The sequence below is a fragment of the Melospiza melodia genome, chromosome 2, assembly GCF_035770615.1.
Source record: "Melospiza melodia melodia isolate bMelMel2 chromosome 2, bMelMel2.pri, whole genome shotgun sequence".
Classification (NCBI taxonomy): Eukaryota; Metazoa; Chordata; class Aves; order Passeriformes; family Passerellidae; genus Melospiza; species Melospiza melodia.
In genome coordinates, this window is record NC_086195.1 from 139,975,004 (window position 1) to 139,992,781 (window position 17,778).

General features: G+C 47.6%; 1 protein-coding gene across 1 annotated transcript in view; it reads right to left on the bottom strand.

The window, feature by feature from the left end:
- Positions 1–5,415: 5,415 nt before the first annotated feature.
- The window catches only part of CRYBG3 (crystallin beta-gamma domain containing 3), an 81,263-nt gene continuing 68,900 nt past the window's right edge, over positions 5,416–17,778 (bottom strand). The window contains exons 18-22 of the mRNA XM_063150196.1: positions 12,778–12,917; positions 9,400–9,523; positions 8,013–8,171; positions 7,593–7,752; positions 5,416–7,082 (exon numbers count right to left, since the gene is read on the bottom strand). Of these exons, the coding sequence (XP_063006266.1) occupies positions 6,994–7,082; positions 7,593–7,752; positions 8,013–8,171; positions 9,400–9,523; positions 12,778–12,917 (672 nt within the window). The 3' untranslated portion in view covers positions 5,416–6,993. The remainder of the gene's footprint in view (positions 7,083–7,592; positions 7,753–8,012; positions 8,172–9,399; positions 9,524–12,777; positions 12,918–17,778) is intronic.

Consider the following 17,778-nt stretch of genomic DNA (forward strand, 5'->3'; position numbering starts at 1 on the left):
GAAGGGACCTCAAAGCCCATCCCATCCCACCCCTGCCATGGCAGGGACACTGCCACTGTCCCAGCTGCTCCCAGCCCCAGTGCCCAGCCTGGCCTTGGGCACTGCCAGGGATCCAGGGCAGCCACAGCTGTGCCAGGGCCTGCCCACCCTCACAGGGAAAACTTCTCTTGATACTGAATCTAAACCTGCTTTCCTTCATGCTGAGGCCATTCCCCTTGTCCAGCCCTGCCTGTCCCTGTGAGGAATCCCTGTCCCTCAGGCCACACAGCACACCCCACACAAATGAGAGTTCCAGGCCCGCACCGGCACTGCGGGCCCTGCACCGGGGCTGTCCCGGGATCCCCGCCCGCCCCGGGGCTGCGTGAGCAGCAAAGGCTGGGTGTGCGGTGTGAGGCACAGGACAGGCTCTGGTGTGCGGTGTGAGGGACAGGGACAGGCTCTGTGTCCATGTGAGGTACAGGGACAGGCTCTGTGTCCATGTGAGGTACAGGGACAGGCTCTGTGTCCGTGTGAGGCACAGGACAGGCTCTGGTGTCCATGTGAGGTACAGGACAGGCTCTGGTGTCCGTGTGAGGTACAGGACAGGCTCTGGTGTCCGTGTGAGGCACAGGACAGGCTCTGGTGTGCGTGTGAGGCACAGGGACAGGCTCTGGTGTCCGTGTGAGGCACAGGGACAGGCTCTGGTGTCCGTGTGAGGCACAGGACATGCTCTGGTGTCCGTGTGAGGCACAGGACAGGCTCTGGTGTCCGTGTGAGGGACAGAGACAGGCTCTGGTGTGCGGTGTGAGGCACAGGGACAGGCTCTGGTGTGCGGTGTGAGGCACAGGGACAGGCTCTGTGTCCATGTGAGGCACAGGACAGGCTCTGGTGTCCATGTGAGGCACAGGACAGGCTCTGTGTCCGTGTGAGGTACAGGACAGGCTCTGTGTCCGTGTGAGGCACAGGGACAGGCTCTGTGTCCATGTAAGGCACAGGACAGGCTGTGCTGTATGGCACAGGTACCATTTTTGTGTACCCTGTAAGAGATAATGTGTCACCAAAGTCTGGCCTGACACACAAAGGGTCTCCAGGCCTGCCTGCAGCTGGAGCTGACAGCTGTGGGCGCAGCTCTGTCACCCACAGCCCTGGGCTGCTGAAACCTCTTGGACACAATAAACTGCATTTTGGAGAGCTGCCTGGGGCCCTGCATCTCTCATTTCAGCTCTTACAGTACTCATCAGTGAGGTTTGCCAAAACCCTTCCTGCCTGTCCCTCAGTGCCCGCTCTGGACATGCATGTGCTCCTTTCTGTGCCTGCCCCTGGCCCCCATGTCCCCTCTCCTGTGTCCTGGCAGCCTCAGGTGCCCCGTGCACCTCCAGGTGCCAGCAGCACCCAGGGGAGCTGGGCCCCAAACTGGGGGCACCAAACTGGGCCAGGCACCCCCAGCCCCTCTGGCCACGAGCTGGAGCTGGGCAGTGCCAGGGTCCCAGAGAATTCCCCACCTGTCAGGAAATGCCACAGCTTTGTCCCAGAAAGGAGAGAGTCCTGCAGCTTTAGTCCAGTAAAGGGAGAGGCACTGGGGAATGTGCCCAAGGGGTTTTTCCTTCTCCCTTTCTTTCTCTCCCTCTCTCTCCTGTTTTTTTCTCTCATTCTCTCTCCCATTTTTTTCTCTTTCTCTCTTTCTCTCTCTCCCTCTCTCCCTCCCTCCCTCCCTCCCTCCCTCCCTCCCTCCCTCCCTCCCTCTCTGTCCCTTCCTGTCTCCCTCTTCTATTTTTTTCTCTCTCTCTCTCTCTCCCATTTTTCCTCTCTCTCCCATTTGATTCTCTTTCCCTCTCCCTCCATCTCCCTCAGTTTTTTCTCTTTTTCCCTCCCTTCTTCTCTCTCCTCTCCTATTTTATTCTCTCTTTGTCTATCTCTCTTCCCCCTCCTGTTTTTCTCTCTCTCCCTCCCTTCCTCTCTCCCTCTCCCTTTTTTTCTCTCTTTCTCTCCCTCCTTCCCTCATTTTTTTATCTCTTTTTCTCTCTCTCCCTCATTCTCTCCCTCTCTTTCTCTCGCTCTCCCATTTTTTTTCTCTCTCTCGTTCTCTCTCTTTTTGTTCCTTGCTTTCTCTCTCTCTCTCTCTCTCTCCCTTTCTCTCAGGGCTGCAGCCTCCTTTAATCCCAAACTCCCAAACCACCTGCCCCATTTTCCCCCTGACTCCTCTCAGCTGCCCTGAATTGCCAGAGGTGATGAGCCCGGCAGCACCAGGGACAGGCAGGGCAATGCTGCTGCATCTGGAGTTTCCAAAGGCTGCTGGGGGCAGGAATCACCTCCAGAGCCCAGCAAACACTGCCTCACACACTGGCACATCCAGTGGGGTCCAGCAAGAGCTGCCAACACAAACTCCATGTGTGGAGGCCAAGGATGCCTGTGACTGAGTGCCTCCTGCAGGGCCAGGCTGCCCTGAGCCTTTTGGGACACCCAAAATCCCCATGGGGGATCAGGCACAGCCTGCACTCCCTGATCCTCCAGGTCTTTTCCAGCCTGAATGGTTCTGGGGTTCCAAGAGGTTCCTGGGGAGCAGAGGCACCGTGCAGTGTCCAGATGTGAGTGCTGCTGCCCCAGGATGGCTCCAGCAGCTTTCCCTGCACTCCCCAGTTTTGTGCACCTCTCTTGAAGCAGCCAAGGGCAGGGATGGTCCTGCAGCCATCAGGAAATGGAGTTTGTGGGGCAGGGGATGTGTGCAGGGCCATGAAGCACTGCCTGTGCAGTGTCAGGCCTGCACCCATCAGGAAATGGAGTTTGTGGAACAAGGGATGTGTGCAGGGCCATGAAGCACTGCCTGTGCAGTGTCAGGCCTGGCACCCATCAGGAAATGGAGTTTGTGGGGCAGGGGATGTGTGCAGGGCCATGAAGCACTGCCTGTGCAGGGATGGGCCTGCACCCATCAGGAAATGGAGTTTGTGGGGCAGGGGATGTGTGCAGGGCCATGAAGCACTGCCTGTGCAGGGATGGGCCTGGCACCCATCAGGAAATGGAGTCTGTGGAACAAGGGATGTGTGCAGGGCCATGAAGCACTGCCTGTGCAGTGTCAGGCCTGGCACCCATCAGGAAATGGAGTTTGTGGAACACGGGATGTGTGCAGGGCCATGAAGCGCTGCCTGCCCAGCCCTGCCTCAGGGATTTCCTCTGCTGGGCTCCCCACAGCCAGCAGGGTTTGTGTGACACCCAGAACCTGTTTGCATGTTTGGAAATCCTCCCCTGGCAGCAGGAAGCACTCAGGGATCCCATGGCAAACTGGCTGAGCTCTGTGCCCCACTGCCTTCACGTGGCACTGCGGGCCAGTGCCATTCACACACACAGAGCCCAAACATCCCTGCAGCCCTGGGATGGCACAGAGCCACAGGGATGGCAGGGCTGGCACGGAAATGCTCTGGCTGTTCCCCTACACCCCGAGGAGGGTGAAGGTCAGGGGTTACTGCAGCCCCTGCAAAGGTCCTTGCTGTCACCAGCTGATCTCTAAGGTGAGAAGTGTCAGCCCCAGTTGGAGTTACCCTGGGGCAGCTGCCAGGAGCCCTGGGGGTGTTTGGCTGCTTGTGAGGGGATGGACACTGCCCTGCAGCCCTGGAGATGTTTGTGAGGGGATGGACACTGCCCTGCAGCCCTGGAGATGTTTGTGAGGGGATGGACAATGCCCTGCAGCCCTGGAGATGTTTGTGAGGGGATGGACACTGCCCTGCAGCCCTGGAGATGTTTGTGAGGGGATGGACACTGCCCTGCAGCCCTGGAGATGTTTGTGAGGGGATGGATACTGCCCTGCAGCCCTGGAGATGTTTGGTTGGGATAGACCTGGAAATCAGTGGCATTCCTGATATCCTCCTGCTCCTCCCAGAGTTTATTTCTGTTGGAAGACCTTGGCAATGTGTCCATCACACTCCACCTCTAAGAAAGATAGCAAAACTGTGAGCAAAGATGGAAATGTTTAGCTTTAAAAGGTTAAATGTGGTGCATGAAGCTGGAAAGCTCACCTTTGAAAGAATGTGAATGTAATCCCCTCACCCCCTGAGCTTTGTTATGGGTTTTCTTTTGTTGTATTTAGGGTGTGGAGATGCCCAGCAGGGATCAGGGTTTAGTGCTCTGGGCACAGACAGAGCAAAAAGGCAACATTGCTTGCTGTGTGAAATGCCAGCCAGAGGTGCTGAAAATCAGGTATAAATCCAGGGAACCCAGACAGGGAAAGCAGCTTGGCACAGCAGAATTAAGCTTCCCTAACATATCCTGGACATAAAATCCCTTATAGGTGGGGGGTGCAGATTGAAGTTTTGTGCCTCTGAAACAACTTTTCCTGCTTAGGGTGGATGTTTCCCAATTAAAACATTGGTGGGTGCAGGTTTTTCCCAGTGAAACCAGTGACTGGAGGAGCCAGACCTTTTCCAGGGTGGGCAGGGATTAGGTTCAGGTGCTTTGTAGCACTCTCCCACAGGTGACCTGCCCAGCCTGTGACAATGACATCAGGTGTAGGGGATGCAGAGGGGATGGCAGGGGACATCCAGCTCTGTTTTGGTGGTGGCTGGGTTTTGAAAGGCTGAACTGTAGAGCTGAGCTCCAAACTGGAGGCAGAGCATGTTCAGAACAGGATGTAAATGAGAGCAGCGTCTTTAATTCCCTGTAGGATCAGAGGGATGCCCTGTGCTGGCATTGCTCAGCACCTCAGCAAATTTCCAATGCAAAAGGCTTTAATCCAAAATTTTAGACCAGAAGTTAAAAGTGAAAATAAAAAAAGTAAAAAATGAAAAAAAAAAAATAGAGGAGAATGCAGTCTGGGGAATGCTGATGTACATCACATTCCACACCCAAAGCCACCAGCCCTGAGCAGTTTCTTCTTGTTTTGGAACTGCTCCGTCCTTTTAAGCTGAAATCCAGCGGCATTTTGAAACCCTGAAGTTTGGGCTTAGTGTCTAAGAGTTGGGGGCAAAAGTGGCCAACTCAACCAAATGAAAAGAACATGTTGATAATGACAGTGTGAATTTTGGTGCTCTAACTTGTTTTTTTCATTTGTAAAGTTCATCAGCAGGAAAATCTGTCTGATTGCCCTGACGGAACAAAAGCTTCCAGGTAAAAGCTGCATGTGCTGTTCCCACAGGGAACTTTGCCCAAGAAAACCCCTTTTCCCTCAGATGCTGCCATCCCTGGAATAAACAAAGAATAATATTTATCCTCTACCTCCCCCAGCACCAATTTCAAGGTAAAGTAACCCAAAAGCCTGTAGCTGGAATCTGTATCTTCAAGAAAATTGAACATTCTTCAGTATTCTCTTGAGTGAGTTTTGATGAGTGTGGTGCAGTTACTTTAATACTTTTTAATATGCAATCTCACCTAACAGCCATATACTCAATATACTTATCCCCCTTTTTTGGCCATTGGAAAAGAAATATTTTACAGGAATGTGCTCAACACCTGCTGAAAACTATTATTTATTTTGTTTAAAAAGAATCCAACCAGCAAAATGTTTCTCCTGAAAAGTTTTATACAGTTAAAATATACATGCTTTAGCAATTTACATTCAAGGTCTCTTAAGTACAAAAGCTTGCTTTACTTTGTTATGTAACACTGAGACACCAAGTATGATTTAGTCATTCTTCACTTAAAAAACTACAACTTTTTACACAGGGTTTTAAAATTTCATCTGGAAAGTCACATGCAGAACACTTGATGTACTGACTTATATGGGAAAAAGCTTAACAAGTGCTTCAGTTGAAAAAATATATACATACATTTGAGGATCTTACTCAAACAGCAGATTTATGATAATTTTAGAATGTAAAATAGTAAGTGCAAGTAGATTTTTCTTTTTTAAATAGTACTATATAGAACTCCATTTCATACAAAAATAGACATCCATATATTTTATTTCTGTGGCAAACTTAGAGTTACGTCTTTGTTTGGGGATGATCCTGTTTGAGTGCCCAGCAGGCATAGCTTTTGGAATCTCAAATATCTGTCTTCAGCTAACCTGAACTCTTTAAATAGTCCTAGAAATACATACCCTGAATGTACAAATGCTGGAAAAAATATATTTTCAATGAAGATTAATTTAGTGCTGCTGAAGCCGGGGAGCTGAGGGACTTCTCTTCCCCATCAGGAGTTCACAGCCTTCCAAGGGGCTGTGGCTGAGCCAGGAAGAAACTTTTCAAGCACCACCTGCAGTCAGTGAGGTCCGGCTCTGCTGGAGCAATGGCTGTGGTTGCACAGTGTGGAAATGGAGGAGAGCCCTGGCACTCCAAGCTCTGCCCATCAGTTGTCCTTGGTGCCACCACGGTGCCCCTGATGTCCCCAAGCCGCTCTGGCACCGTGAAGCCAGCCCTGGAGTGCAGCTGCTGGCACCTTTGGCAACACATGCCAAGGTGAGCTGGTTTTGGTGCTGCTAAAAGCAGAGAAGACAAAGGCTTACCAGTGTCACTTAGGGGGTGAAAGGCCCCTGTATTGCCTCATCTCACATGCTGAGCTGGAATTCCAGCTCAAATGAACTTTTTGAACAAAACTAATTGCATTTTGATGAGAGACGTGATTCAGGATCGCTTGGAGCCTAAACAGTTTCACTTGGGACATAAAAGCCCAACTCAAGTTCCTTGAAGCTCACCAGTGCATTCACTGCTCAGTGAGCTTCCAGCAGGGTGAGAGGAAGGCAAAGACAGCATTTCTGAAGAGCCCTTCCCCTCTTATCTCCTGCACTTCCCATGCTGCAGATCCTCTGCCTGCTCTTTTGCATTGACCTTTCATACTTCAGAGGAAGAGGAATGGTGACTTTCACAGGAGCAGCCCCTGCAGAATCAGCTTTCCTGCATTGGACCAACCTCCCATCTTCCAGATTTGTGCAAAATTCACTTCTTTTAGGAGCTGGTGCTTGGCACGAAGGAAAATAGAGAGGAGTTGCTGCTTATGGTTCCAGTGGTGTGTGACTTCAGTAGTTGGGTTCTTTTTTCCCCTCTACTTGTTGGTAGCCCACAAAAAGTCCATCTGTGAGGTGGATTTTACTCACAATATTTCAATATCCCATTTCTGTGAAGGTCTGTTTTCTATTGGCTGATTCATAATGATGTGATTCTTGTCATAGTAATTTCCTCCTTAAAAACAAAAGAAAGTCATGAAGGAAAAGCTTTTGAAAGAAATACTCATAAAAATGATACACAAGCTTTGAGAAGTGTGACTAAGTTGGAAAATCAGCTGAAAAATAGGAATTCCATGAGGTAGGGGGCTAGTTTCTGCAACTGAGCAATGACAATTTTAACCAGCCTTCTTTTTTCAACTCCTTTTCCCTTTCTGAGCTGTTCTGTGGTTGATTTTCCTTCACCACTTTGTCTTCTGTAACTTGCACTCCTTGCCATCGGCACTCCTTAACTCCCCAAAGCACAACAGTTCATCTGATCAAAATAAACCTCTGGAATCCAAAGAGAAAGGTTCCTCCCTGCCCTGCTGTTTCTTGTCCCACTGTCAAGCAACTGGGCAGGAAATGTAGGATTCAGTTTCTGACCTTAAGTACAAAGGGGAAAAAAAATAGCTGGACTATGGAAGTTAACCTTAATCAAAAAACCCACTTAAAACCTGTGAGCTTCAGAGTTTTTGTTTTAAAATACCTTTAATATCAAGCACCAGTTGCTCGCTGAGGTATGAACTGATGGTTCCATCCTCGTTGAGCCTCCACTTTTGCCTGTCCCTCCCATGTTCTGTCCACAGGGCAACTTTGGCTCCAGGCAGGTCTCTGCCCCCAATGACATCCAGACAGGTATTGTTGGCCTAAGAAACAAGGAGAGCAGTGAGATCCAGGCCACAGAGCCTCACTTTTGTGCCCGACTTCTCTCAGGCATGGAGCATATGGCAGCACATCATGGGAAGCAAGCCAAGCACAGATTATTCAACACCCGACCAGCTGCTCGATCAAAGGTGGTGATCTTTGTCACTTCATTTTGTAATGTTAAACCATCAGCTTTTTAAAAAAAATTAATAACAGCCCATGAAGAAGGGCAGCATTAGCAGAGAAGCACCGTGAAGCTCACCTTGGACTTGAGGAGGCCGCGGCAGTAGAGCCAGAGCTGGGCGTCGCTGCGGCCGCGCGGGGCCGCGCACACCGAGGCCGCCCGCACGTCCGCCAGGCTCCCGGCCACGCTCAGGTACTTGCCCTGCGCCCTGTTCCTCACCCTCAGGTACACTGCTGGCTGCAGGGGTGAGGGAAGACATTTACACACAGGGATCAAGCAAACTGATGTGAGAGGGCCTCCCCTGCACCATCCTCCCTCCATCCATGTTCAGTCTTTGTTCTCCGTTGAGGACGTTGGGTAATTTTTTGGTTGGAAACAAACGTGCATGTGAAGCACAGTAAGTGGTTTTTCACATGCAGATGGGCAGCTATAAACAGCAATGGCAGATAGGTCTTTTCTCAAAGAATGTAATTATGGCTATAGAACTAATTCCTGTGATCTGCAAATATGCCCAGTTCAGCACATTTCACTCGTTCCAAGGGCAGTAAAGGGGCTATACTCCACAAGCTTTTAATTCTTGGGACACAAAACTTGCTGAGTTACATATCCAGCAACTTCAGCCCTCACTGACTGGAATAAATGGCAGAGAAATGCACCACTGTTTTTGAACATACATAGAAAACAGGGCACTGACCTGGTATCCCTGTTTATTGGTTTACTCCAAAAATAAAGAGGATTTTGCAGGGCTACTGCAGGGTTTGAGCTTTTGCTCTGTTATTCACTGATTTCAGTGCAAATAAAGAGCAGGGAGTTACAAAGAGCAGCTCTGTTGGAACCCTAACTCCAGCACAGCTTTTTTTCTGGGAGCTTTACATCTCCTTTTTTTTTCCATATTAAAACAAACCCTGAGCTATACACAATAAAGCCTCTCTCCCACCAAGCAGCCATAAACAAAACCTGTATCAGTACAATGTTTAGTTAATTTTGTGTTTAGAGACCTGAATCTTTGAATGAGAATGAAATTGGAATTACCTGGGGTGAGACACAGAAGGAAAACCTGATGGGAACTGCATGAGCTTTGCCTCTTTTGGAAATCCAGGCTACAGCACAATAAAATTTGCTCTTGTTTCCATTTATGTTAATTATGAAACAAGCCAGTGTGGAATTGGTTTCCTCATTATATTGTTATATGGCAAAAATGTAAAAATAGAGCATCCACAGAACATGCAATTCAGAAAAACAACACTTGGCACCAAGAAACTGGAAATTATTTCCCTTTAGGAACCTAACACAGATCTCAGTAACTGCTACAAGAGGCATTTTCTGGTTCAGCAATCTTCAGTGGGTCCTTCTGGCTGTCACCATTAGGCCTGATTTAAGGAGTACAACACACCCCAGTGTGCTGAGACCTGTGCACAAACCCCAGTCCATAAAAACCCCTTTTCCTCCCTCAGTCTTACAGCACCTGCTTCACAGGACGAAGGGAGCCAATCACTTTCCAGCCACTGTGTTCACTCCAGTTTGAAATCTCCCTGGGCTCCAGCAGAATCTGCTTGCCTAAAAAATTGCATCCCTCGTAGGCAATCCACCTGGATACACAAAACAGAATGTGAAAGGGCACTTGCTATCCACAGCAAAGCTAAGCTGGGCTCTTGGAAGCCCCCAAAGCTCTCCACAGTGAGCCTCTCTTTGTGTGCTGCAAAATGCCATCCATTTCAGTGGGATAACTGCCTTCTGTTGAAATTCAGACCTGTTTTCTGTCTGCCCAAAATTTTTAAACTACACTTCCCATCTCCCCTTTCCCCCTCCATTTTTTTCCCCCACAAAAAGGAGAACCTCTGCATGAGCCCAGATGAGAATAATGCTGGTTTCAGCAGGCCTGTGTTAGGAAACTAGGGAGCCACACTTGCAGCTTTGCATTAATTATGAGAGGATCTCATCTCATGTTTTTGTTAGCTTTTCATACAGTTCCACTTGTCTGAAAACACATCACAGGTATTCACTCCAAGCCCCACACCCTGCTGCAGCAGATTTTCCTGTCATGAACACACCATGGATGTGGCTGAGTCCTGTAACACCCAGTTAAAGCAGTGGCTCATACAGACCCCTTGTTATCTGGGCATCTGCTCAGTAAATGCTGCTCACAAAGGCAGCCTCAGGAGCACAGATCCCTTCTGTTTGTACCAACAGCACACTGCTGTGTGGACAGTGACTCCTGAATGCCTGCCTCATTAACTGCTCTGAGCACAAAGCAAGTGCTGGTTTCCCAGGTGACCTGCAGTACAGGTCAGCTGCCAGGAGCACGAGGGATGGCTGTGCTCTGAGCCAGTGAGAAACACCCACAGCCTCACAGCACCTGGAGCTGCCTTTGCCCAGTGCCCACAGCTCAGGGAAACTGAGAGCCAGCCCTGCTCAGGGCTCCATGGAAGCTCAGCTGTGCCAGCTGTGAGCTGCCTGGCAATGAGGCTGGATCCCTGTTTCTTCAAACAAAGTCCACCACTCCTGACTAACAGGTATTCAGAGCAGCCTGAGCACCCCTGTGTCTTCTTTATACTTTGAACACATTCCTGGCTTTTTTCCCCTTGAAATGATTTCTGTCAAGTCACTGAGAATTCACTGTTAACATTACTCTTGGAGCATGAACAGTCTCAGGTGGAATGCAGTTTCAAAGTAGACATTTATAGGGAACAGAGTGGAAAGACTTCCAGAGATCACCATCTGAAGCCAGGCTGGGCTCGTGGCATTCAGTGACAGAGACAGAACCCATCTCTGCTCTCACACAGGCTGTGCCACCTCTCCCACACCTCTGAGAACCCCAGCACCCTTTGCCAGGGCAGATTCAGGTTTGTGCCTTACTGAGGAGGCACATGGAGTGTAGGAAGGAGCCTTTTTCCTAAGCCTGGCAACAAGATACCATAGGAGTATTTACATAAATCTTTGCTATTTGCCCAAAGCTGACAGCAGGCTTTGGAAACAGGAGCCAAAAAACCCTCTAATTCTGCCTTCCTGAACTCTGAATCCCAGAAAAGGCAAACAAATCCTCCAAAACATCCCACAATCACCTGACACCCTCTGCCTTTAGGCTACCTGAGTGCTTGTGGGATGGGGACAGGCTGTGGAAGTCTCCTGTGAACTGTTAAATACACTGATATACTTAACAGGTGTGGTGTTCTGTGGCTAACAGAGCACATGGGGCAATGAAAACGACACAGGTAAACCATGGAAAATCAACACTAAAAATCAACACACCAGAAATCTCTTGCACAGTTCAACTCAGCTCAGACTTCCCCCTCAGTGATTTTCACTTTGCTTTTAGTGAAGCTGTGCAACACAATTTTTCACAATTCAGAAGAGATTTTTATGCCTCACCAATTCAGGAAAAAACCCACAAGACAAGCATGAAGTGTTTGAGCTGAAACAAGGATCAGTGCAAGATGAGCTTCCCCAGTAGTGTCCAGAGATAAAGAAGATGACCAGAGGGCACTAGAACTGAAACCCAAGTGCACAGGTGGATTTGCACACATGCTTAGAGCAAAAAGCATAATTTTAGCTATGGATGATTTTTCCATTATGAAAGTTGTGAGAATTTTTACTAATAAAACCCTTTTGAAAAGGGCCCATCCCTTTTCATAAAACCATATTTTCCCTTACACTATTTTCTTTTGCCAACCTAGGTTTTGCAAACTTTGATGGGAAAGCCTACCAAAGGCAAAGGGAGAAATGCAAAGGCCAGAGCAAAGGCTGAGTGTAACCCAGCCTGGCAAGGGATGGTGCTGTGCCCGTTGGTGCTGAGCTGCTGCTTTGCAAAGAGCACTGACCAGAGTCTGAATTTGGGGAGCCTCCAGAGCTGTGTTACACCAACCTTGGGAAAACCTTTACTCTCTTTCCTAGGAAGCATTGAAAAAATCTCAGAGGAAACCCAGCCTTTCTGCCCTGAACCTATCCCAGAGACAGGGAGGCAGCTAACCTGCTTGGACACCCAAAGATGAGCAGAAAGATGCAGGAGGGGCTGGCCTGTTGCACTCACTCTCCTGAGCTTTCTTGCCATGTGGTCCCAAAGCCATCACCCTTCCTTCAGCTGGGGCAAAGGGACTGAATTTCCAGACAACACACACTGCTGTATTTTCAGCAAAGGTTCAGGCTGGAAGTGGCACAAATGGTGGGAACTGCTGTGAACTGGCAAAGCTTTGTGGGGAAGCTCATGTTCACTATTCTCTCAAGAAAATTACAGCCTTGCCCATGTGGAAAAGGTGGGGAAAGGTCAAACATAAACATAGGAAATATGTGTCCCATTAGGAGAACAGCACTTCCCAGCCACTCTCAGCTGCAGGATGAGACTCTGCAAGTTATTTGTTGCTGCTGAGGGTGTGGAGGCTGAAAACCTGGCTGAAAGCAGAACACTTGGGAGCTCTTCCAAAAGGTGAAAGGGAGAGACATGGAAAAGGTTAGAAGGTCACTGCTGCAGATGTAAAATGTTTTCACAGAAGAACCTGGGTGTACATTCACACTCCTGGAGAAGGGTTAAACTAATAACAGAAGCAAATAACTGTTCCAGCTGTCAGATCCACCCTGAGCTCCTCTCAGGAGCTGCTGCTTCTCTGGCAGCCAGTCAGCACATCAAGCTTCCCTGAGCCACTACAGTAGTTTAAATCACTGCAGTTTATAGCTGGCATTTTACAGCCTGCTAATAAAGGCACTCCACGTTTACACTACCTGCCTTGTAAAGTCTGTGCCTCAGAATAGAAGTTAAGAATGTAAACCATGCTATGAACAAGGCAATAACCATGAGGCAATGCTAGCTCCTACAGTGCAAAACTGACAGGGGTATTTCTTCCATACTTACAATCCACTTCTCACCCACACAGACTGGGTGTAAAAATGGAGGTCCTCGTTCAGAACAGAGCTGACTGCTTCACTGAAGTGCAGCTCTCTGCCCTTGCAGCATTCCAGGCTGAACAGACTGATGGAAGGCTCAGCAAAAACCTGGGGCAGGAGGAAGGAGGAAAGAAAAGCACGAAGTTTTAGTGGGAATAGTAGAATTGCAGTTGTTAGATATGATGCACACATTGGCCCACTTCAGCTGAATTTCCTGCAACGCTTCTGGGTTAGCTTGTGCTCCCTCAGCAAATGGAACAACAAAGGGAAACCCCACAGCACACAGAGCTGAAACAAACTGCATTTATCAGTAGCTTTGTCATCAGTGCAGTGCCCCACTGACACAGGCAGGCACCGAGTCACCAAGTGATGCAGGGGCCTCTGTTTGGAAAAACTCATTTCGATCTGATTTGTATCATCAGGGCCTTGATTCCTTTTCAAAAATCCACCTTATTTACTTATTGATGGAACATGCATCTAAAATAGTGAGTCAAATCAAAGTCTACTGTCCACAGACTTCAATTAGCTGTAGTTCACAGCAAACATTTTAAGTAGTTACAAATTGTAGAAGGTCAGAAATGTCAACTAAAAAGTTCTCAATGTTTTTAACAGACATTCCTATTTTTTTCTGTCAATGTTGAAGGAAGAGCATAATAAGTCAATCCTGTAATCTCGTGTAGAATTGAAACATTTTTCACTTAATGCCCTTTTCTACAGCTGACAGATTGCCTGTGAAAGCAAATAAAAAGATCAGTTTGCATAAAAATGTGGTGCAGCTATAAGGCCAGCAAAAAAACAGAGGAAGCAGATTTAAACACACAAATTCTGTGCCCTAGTACAAGAAACACTTGTACAACGCTTCAGCATTTTTAACCTAAAACCAGAAGCAAAAGGACCTGCAGTTTACACCTGGAAAGGAAGAGGGAACAGGTCTGACTAACTCAGTGAGCTGCCTCTCCAGGAAAGGCACCTTCTTTTAGGAGATGTTACCCTGAGATAGCTGGCACAGGCAAAATCTGGGATTCCTCTTGCAGCAAAGCCATGGCCTCAGGTGAAATAAATGAAACAAAATCTTGAATTAAAGTTGACACAGGCACTGAGCAATTAAGGGAAATTAATTTTTATGTTTGAAGAGGCACATGGAGTGTAGGGAAGTGTCTCTGAAAAGCTCAGGGGTGTGTCAGGACACATGAATGTGCCTGACACTGACTCAGTGCAGTTGGTATGCAGCTGGTTGGTCAGACTCTGCCTTCCTCTGCCAGCCAGAGCAGGGACAGCCCCAGTCATGCAGCACTGCAGGGACAGAGACATCACTGAGACATTCTGAACCAGAGCTGGGATCATCCACTCAGAGAGATTTTTAAATCCTACTGTGCTCCCAAAATTTAATGCTACACACCAGAAAAGGGATCAAAACCTGTAATGTTTTTATTTTGGAAGGTCAGCTCTTCCCAAGTGCCTTCTGCTGGATGGGGTGGATGAGATTTCCAGTGGGTGGCTGAAGGCTCACTTTGAAAGCCAGAGCAGCAGGCCTAGGGCAGGCAGCTACTCCTGGGGCTGCTCTGCTCAGCCAGGCAGAATCACCACACCCCTGTTTGCAAGAGCCCTGGCACTGCCTTTCACCTGAGTGGACACCACAAGCCACGTCCAGGACAGGCCCTGCAATTTTCACAAGTGCATTGCTGGCCACGAGAAACACCAATTGTGGTGTTGGACATTACTGCCCAAACCTAAATATTGATCCTGCTGTTGCAACACTGAGGATGTTAAGAGACAGGGCTGCTGTACCAGATGGACAAGTCACTGAGCCAGGATATCCATTTATACACCAGGAACCACAACAGCAAACTGCTGGAGTCAACTGAAGCGATTCCAGCTCTGCTGTGCTTGTGACTGTTTGCACTGAGGGCTCTGAGAACTCCCTGTCCAGCTGCTCAGAGTCCTGACACACACCAGAGATGGCTCTGATCCCTCTGTCCCAGGGGGATCTCAGCAGAGATGAAGTCCAGAGAGAAACCAGGCTGCTGTGCCAAGCCCTGAGCTCTCCTGTTCCACAGCCATATATAGAGCACTGCACTGATTCCCCACCTCCTGTATTCCCTTCTGGGCCAACAGCTGGCAGCAGTGACTTTGGCCTGGCTTTTTTCTCTGACTTTGTTTTCACAGCTCCATAGAAACTGGGAACAGGGAAAAACAAGGTTTTGGGCTATGCTGTTAGGCTGGGAGGCATCTTGTTCCCAGCCTTTCTGGCAGAATGCTGAGGAACATTTTCACCTGAAAGGTGAGCCAAAGACATCTATATTTACCCATTCCCATGTCTAGGTCAGCATCACTTTAGCTTCTTTTCACAGTTATTTCAAGGAAAATGCCTGAAATGCCATGCTTTGGGAAAAGCTTGCCAACTGTGACAATAACAAAGCACTATAGAATTTCTTGACATGACATTTCTTAACAGTTTTTATGTACAAAGGAACTGACTGCCTTTGCTTAAACCAGCACCAATAACATTTTAAGAGGTTTTGCTTGTCCTGTTTTTTCATGTAACTATCCAGAGAGAAACCTGAAGGAACTTACTATATTCAAGAGGCCAGTGATTAAGGAAAGCTATATTTACATAGCATTTCAAGATATGAGCAGCCTTGTAAACTGTTGAATACACTGATATACTTTACTTAACAGGTGTGGTGTTGTGTGGCTAACAGAGCACATGGGGCAATGAAAATGACACAGGTAAACCAAGGAAAATCAACACCAAAAATCAACACACCAGAAATCTCTTGCACAGTTCAACTCAGCTCAGACTTCCCCATCAATGATTTTCACTTTGCTTTTAGTGAAGCTGTGCAATACAATTTTTCACAATTCAGAACAGAACTTTTCCTTCACTGGTACAGGAAAAATGCCAAAAGACAAGCATGAAGTGTGTGAGCTGAAACAAGGATCAGTGCAAGATGAGCTTCCCCAGTAGTGTCCAGAGATAAAGAAGATGACCAGAGGGCACTAGAACTGAAACCCAAGTGCACAGGTGGATTTGCACACAGGCTTAGAGCAAAAAGCATAATTTTAGCCATGGATAATTCTCCATTATGAAAGTTATGAGAATTTTTACTAATAAAACCCTTTTGAAAAGGGCCCATCCCTTTTTATAAAACCATATTTTCCCTTACACTATTTTCTTTTGCCAACCTAGGTTTTGCAAACTTTGATGGGAAAGCCTACCAAAGGCAAAGGGAGAAATGCAAAGGGCCAGAGCAAAGGCTGAGTGTAACCCAGCCTGGCAAGGGATGGTGCTGTGCCCACTGGTGCTAAGCTGCTGCTTTGCAAAGAGCACTGACCAGAGTCTGAATTTGGGGAGCCTCCAGAGCTGTGTTACACCATCCTGGGGAAAACCTTTGCTCTCCAGGCTTGGCCAGCTCATCACTCCCAAGTGCCTTTACAGGAGTGTGGGATGGGTGCCTGGACAGTGCCATGTCCACGGTCCAGTCCCAGCCACACAGGGTGACTCAGTGCCTGGCCCTAGCAAACTGCAGGTAGTTCTTGTATCTGATTGCTTCATTTGCCTCACAGGAATGCTGGGGAGATTAGTTAAACCCTGTATTTAACTTAGAGAAGATAATATAGAAATACAAGGATTATCACGATTGATCAGAGCAAGAATAAAGAATGCCTCAGAAGAAAAGGGAAAAAAAACCCAACCAAAGAAAAAAAGCATTGCACAGCCTACAACCTGGATCTCATTTTTGGTTTTAGGAAACTAGGAGAGTATTAATTTACAGGTTGAAGGTAACACTTTAGAAGGAAAGCTAATTGCCTATTGCAAGCATCCTGGGCATTCTTGTCCATGTAAATCACACCAAATATGACAGGGAATTTGTCAAAACAACACACCTGAGAAAAGGCAGCACCAGAGCTGAACTCCCCATTGCAAATTATCTATCCCAAAAGATGAACCTCCTCAAGCAGCAAACACTGGACAAATGCCCCAGTAAGCAAGCACGGCCCTATAAATGGCCCAGCTGCCTTCACCTGCTCTCCTGCAGCTGGGCAAGGCCCACATTGCCTTTCCATGAATCCATGGCAGTGCAAAAGGCAAGTCCTTGCTGGTGCAGGCACAGAAACCTGCACCTCTGCAGCAGCTCTGAACCTGTGCTAGGCTTTCACCTGCCTGCAGGAGGGCTGTTAACAACGATGCAACAGCACATTTCATCAGCAAGCTTTGCTGCAAGAGTGCTTTGGGATGTTTAGAGGAAAGGAGATGATGAGAGGCAAATGGCATCAGTGTCAGTTGTTCCTTCTTTGTGCCCTCCTGTTACTCCATAGCTTTCCCTAAATGCTCTAAGGATGATGAAATGGTCCAACCTGTACTTGAGCAAAATGGAACAGCAGGAAAAAAAGCACAGCTAGGGCCTCCTAAAGACTTGGTTTGAGTATTACACACTTTGGAGAATAAGGTATGATGGGAGAGAGAAAACTTCATCAGGAACAGAGGAAATTGGTTGCAAAGATGTGCTGAATTCCTCCATGATGCCAGTGCACAATAAATGGGGAAATAACCACAGTCGAACCATATTAACTTGAATTTCTTGTGAAATGGGAGAGTGTGTGTGCAGAGGGTGTGGGAGCAGCATGCCATACTTAAAAAATGTACTTAAATGCTGACAACTTCACTTTTCACTAGACAACACATAAAACATCCTTCCAAGAGCTAAGAGCTAGAATAAAAATTAGCCAACCTAAAATACTGTCTCTGCAGTGAAATCATCTAAGTATCACCAGTGTTAGCCTATTTTCTTATCCAAATAATTTTGTGTAGCTCTGAAAGTAGGGGTTTTGTTTTTTTGGTTGTTTTTTTTTTTTTTTTCTATTTTAGTTGGACTAATGCAGTGATTTAGGAGGAAAATTTTCATTTTGTTATGCAATTAAGGTCTTAGACAAACAAATTACATTGATGGGAGTTTTCAAACTAAAA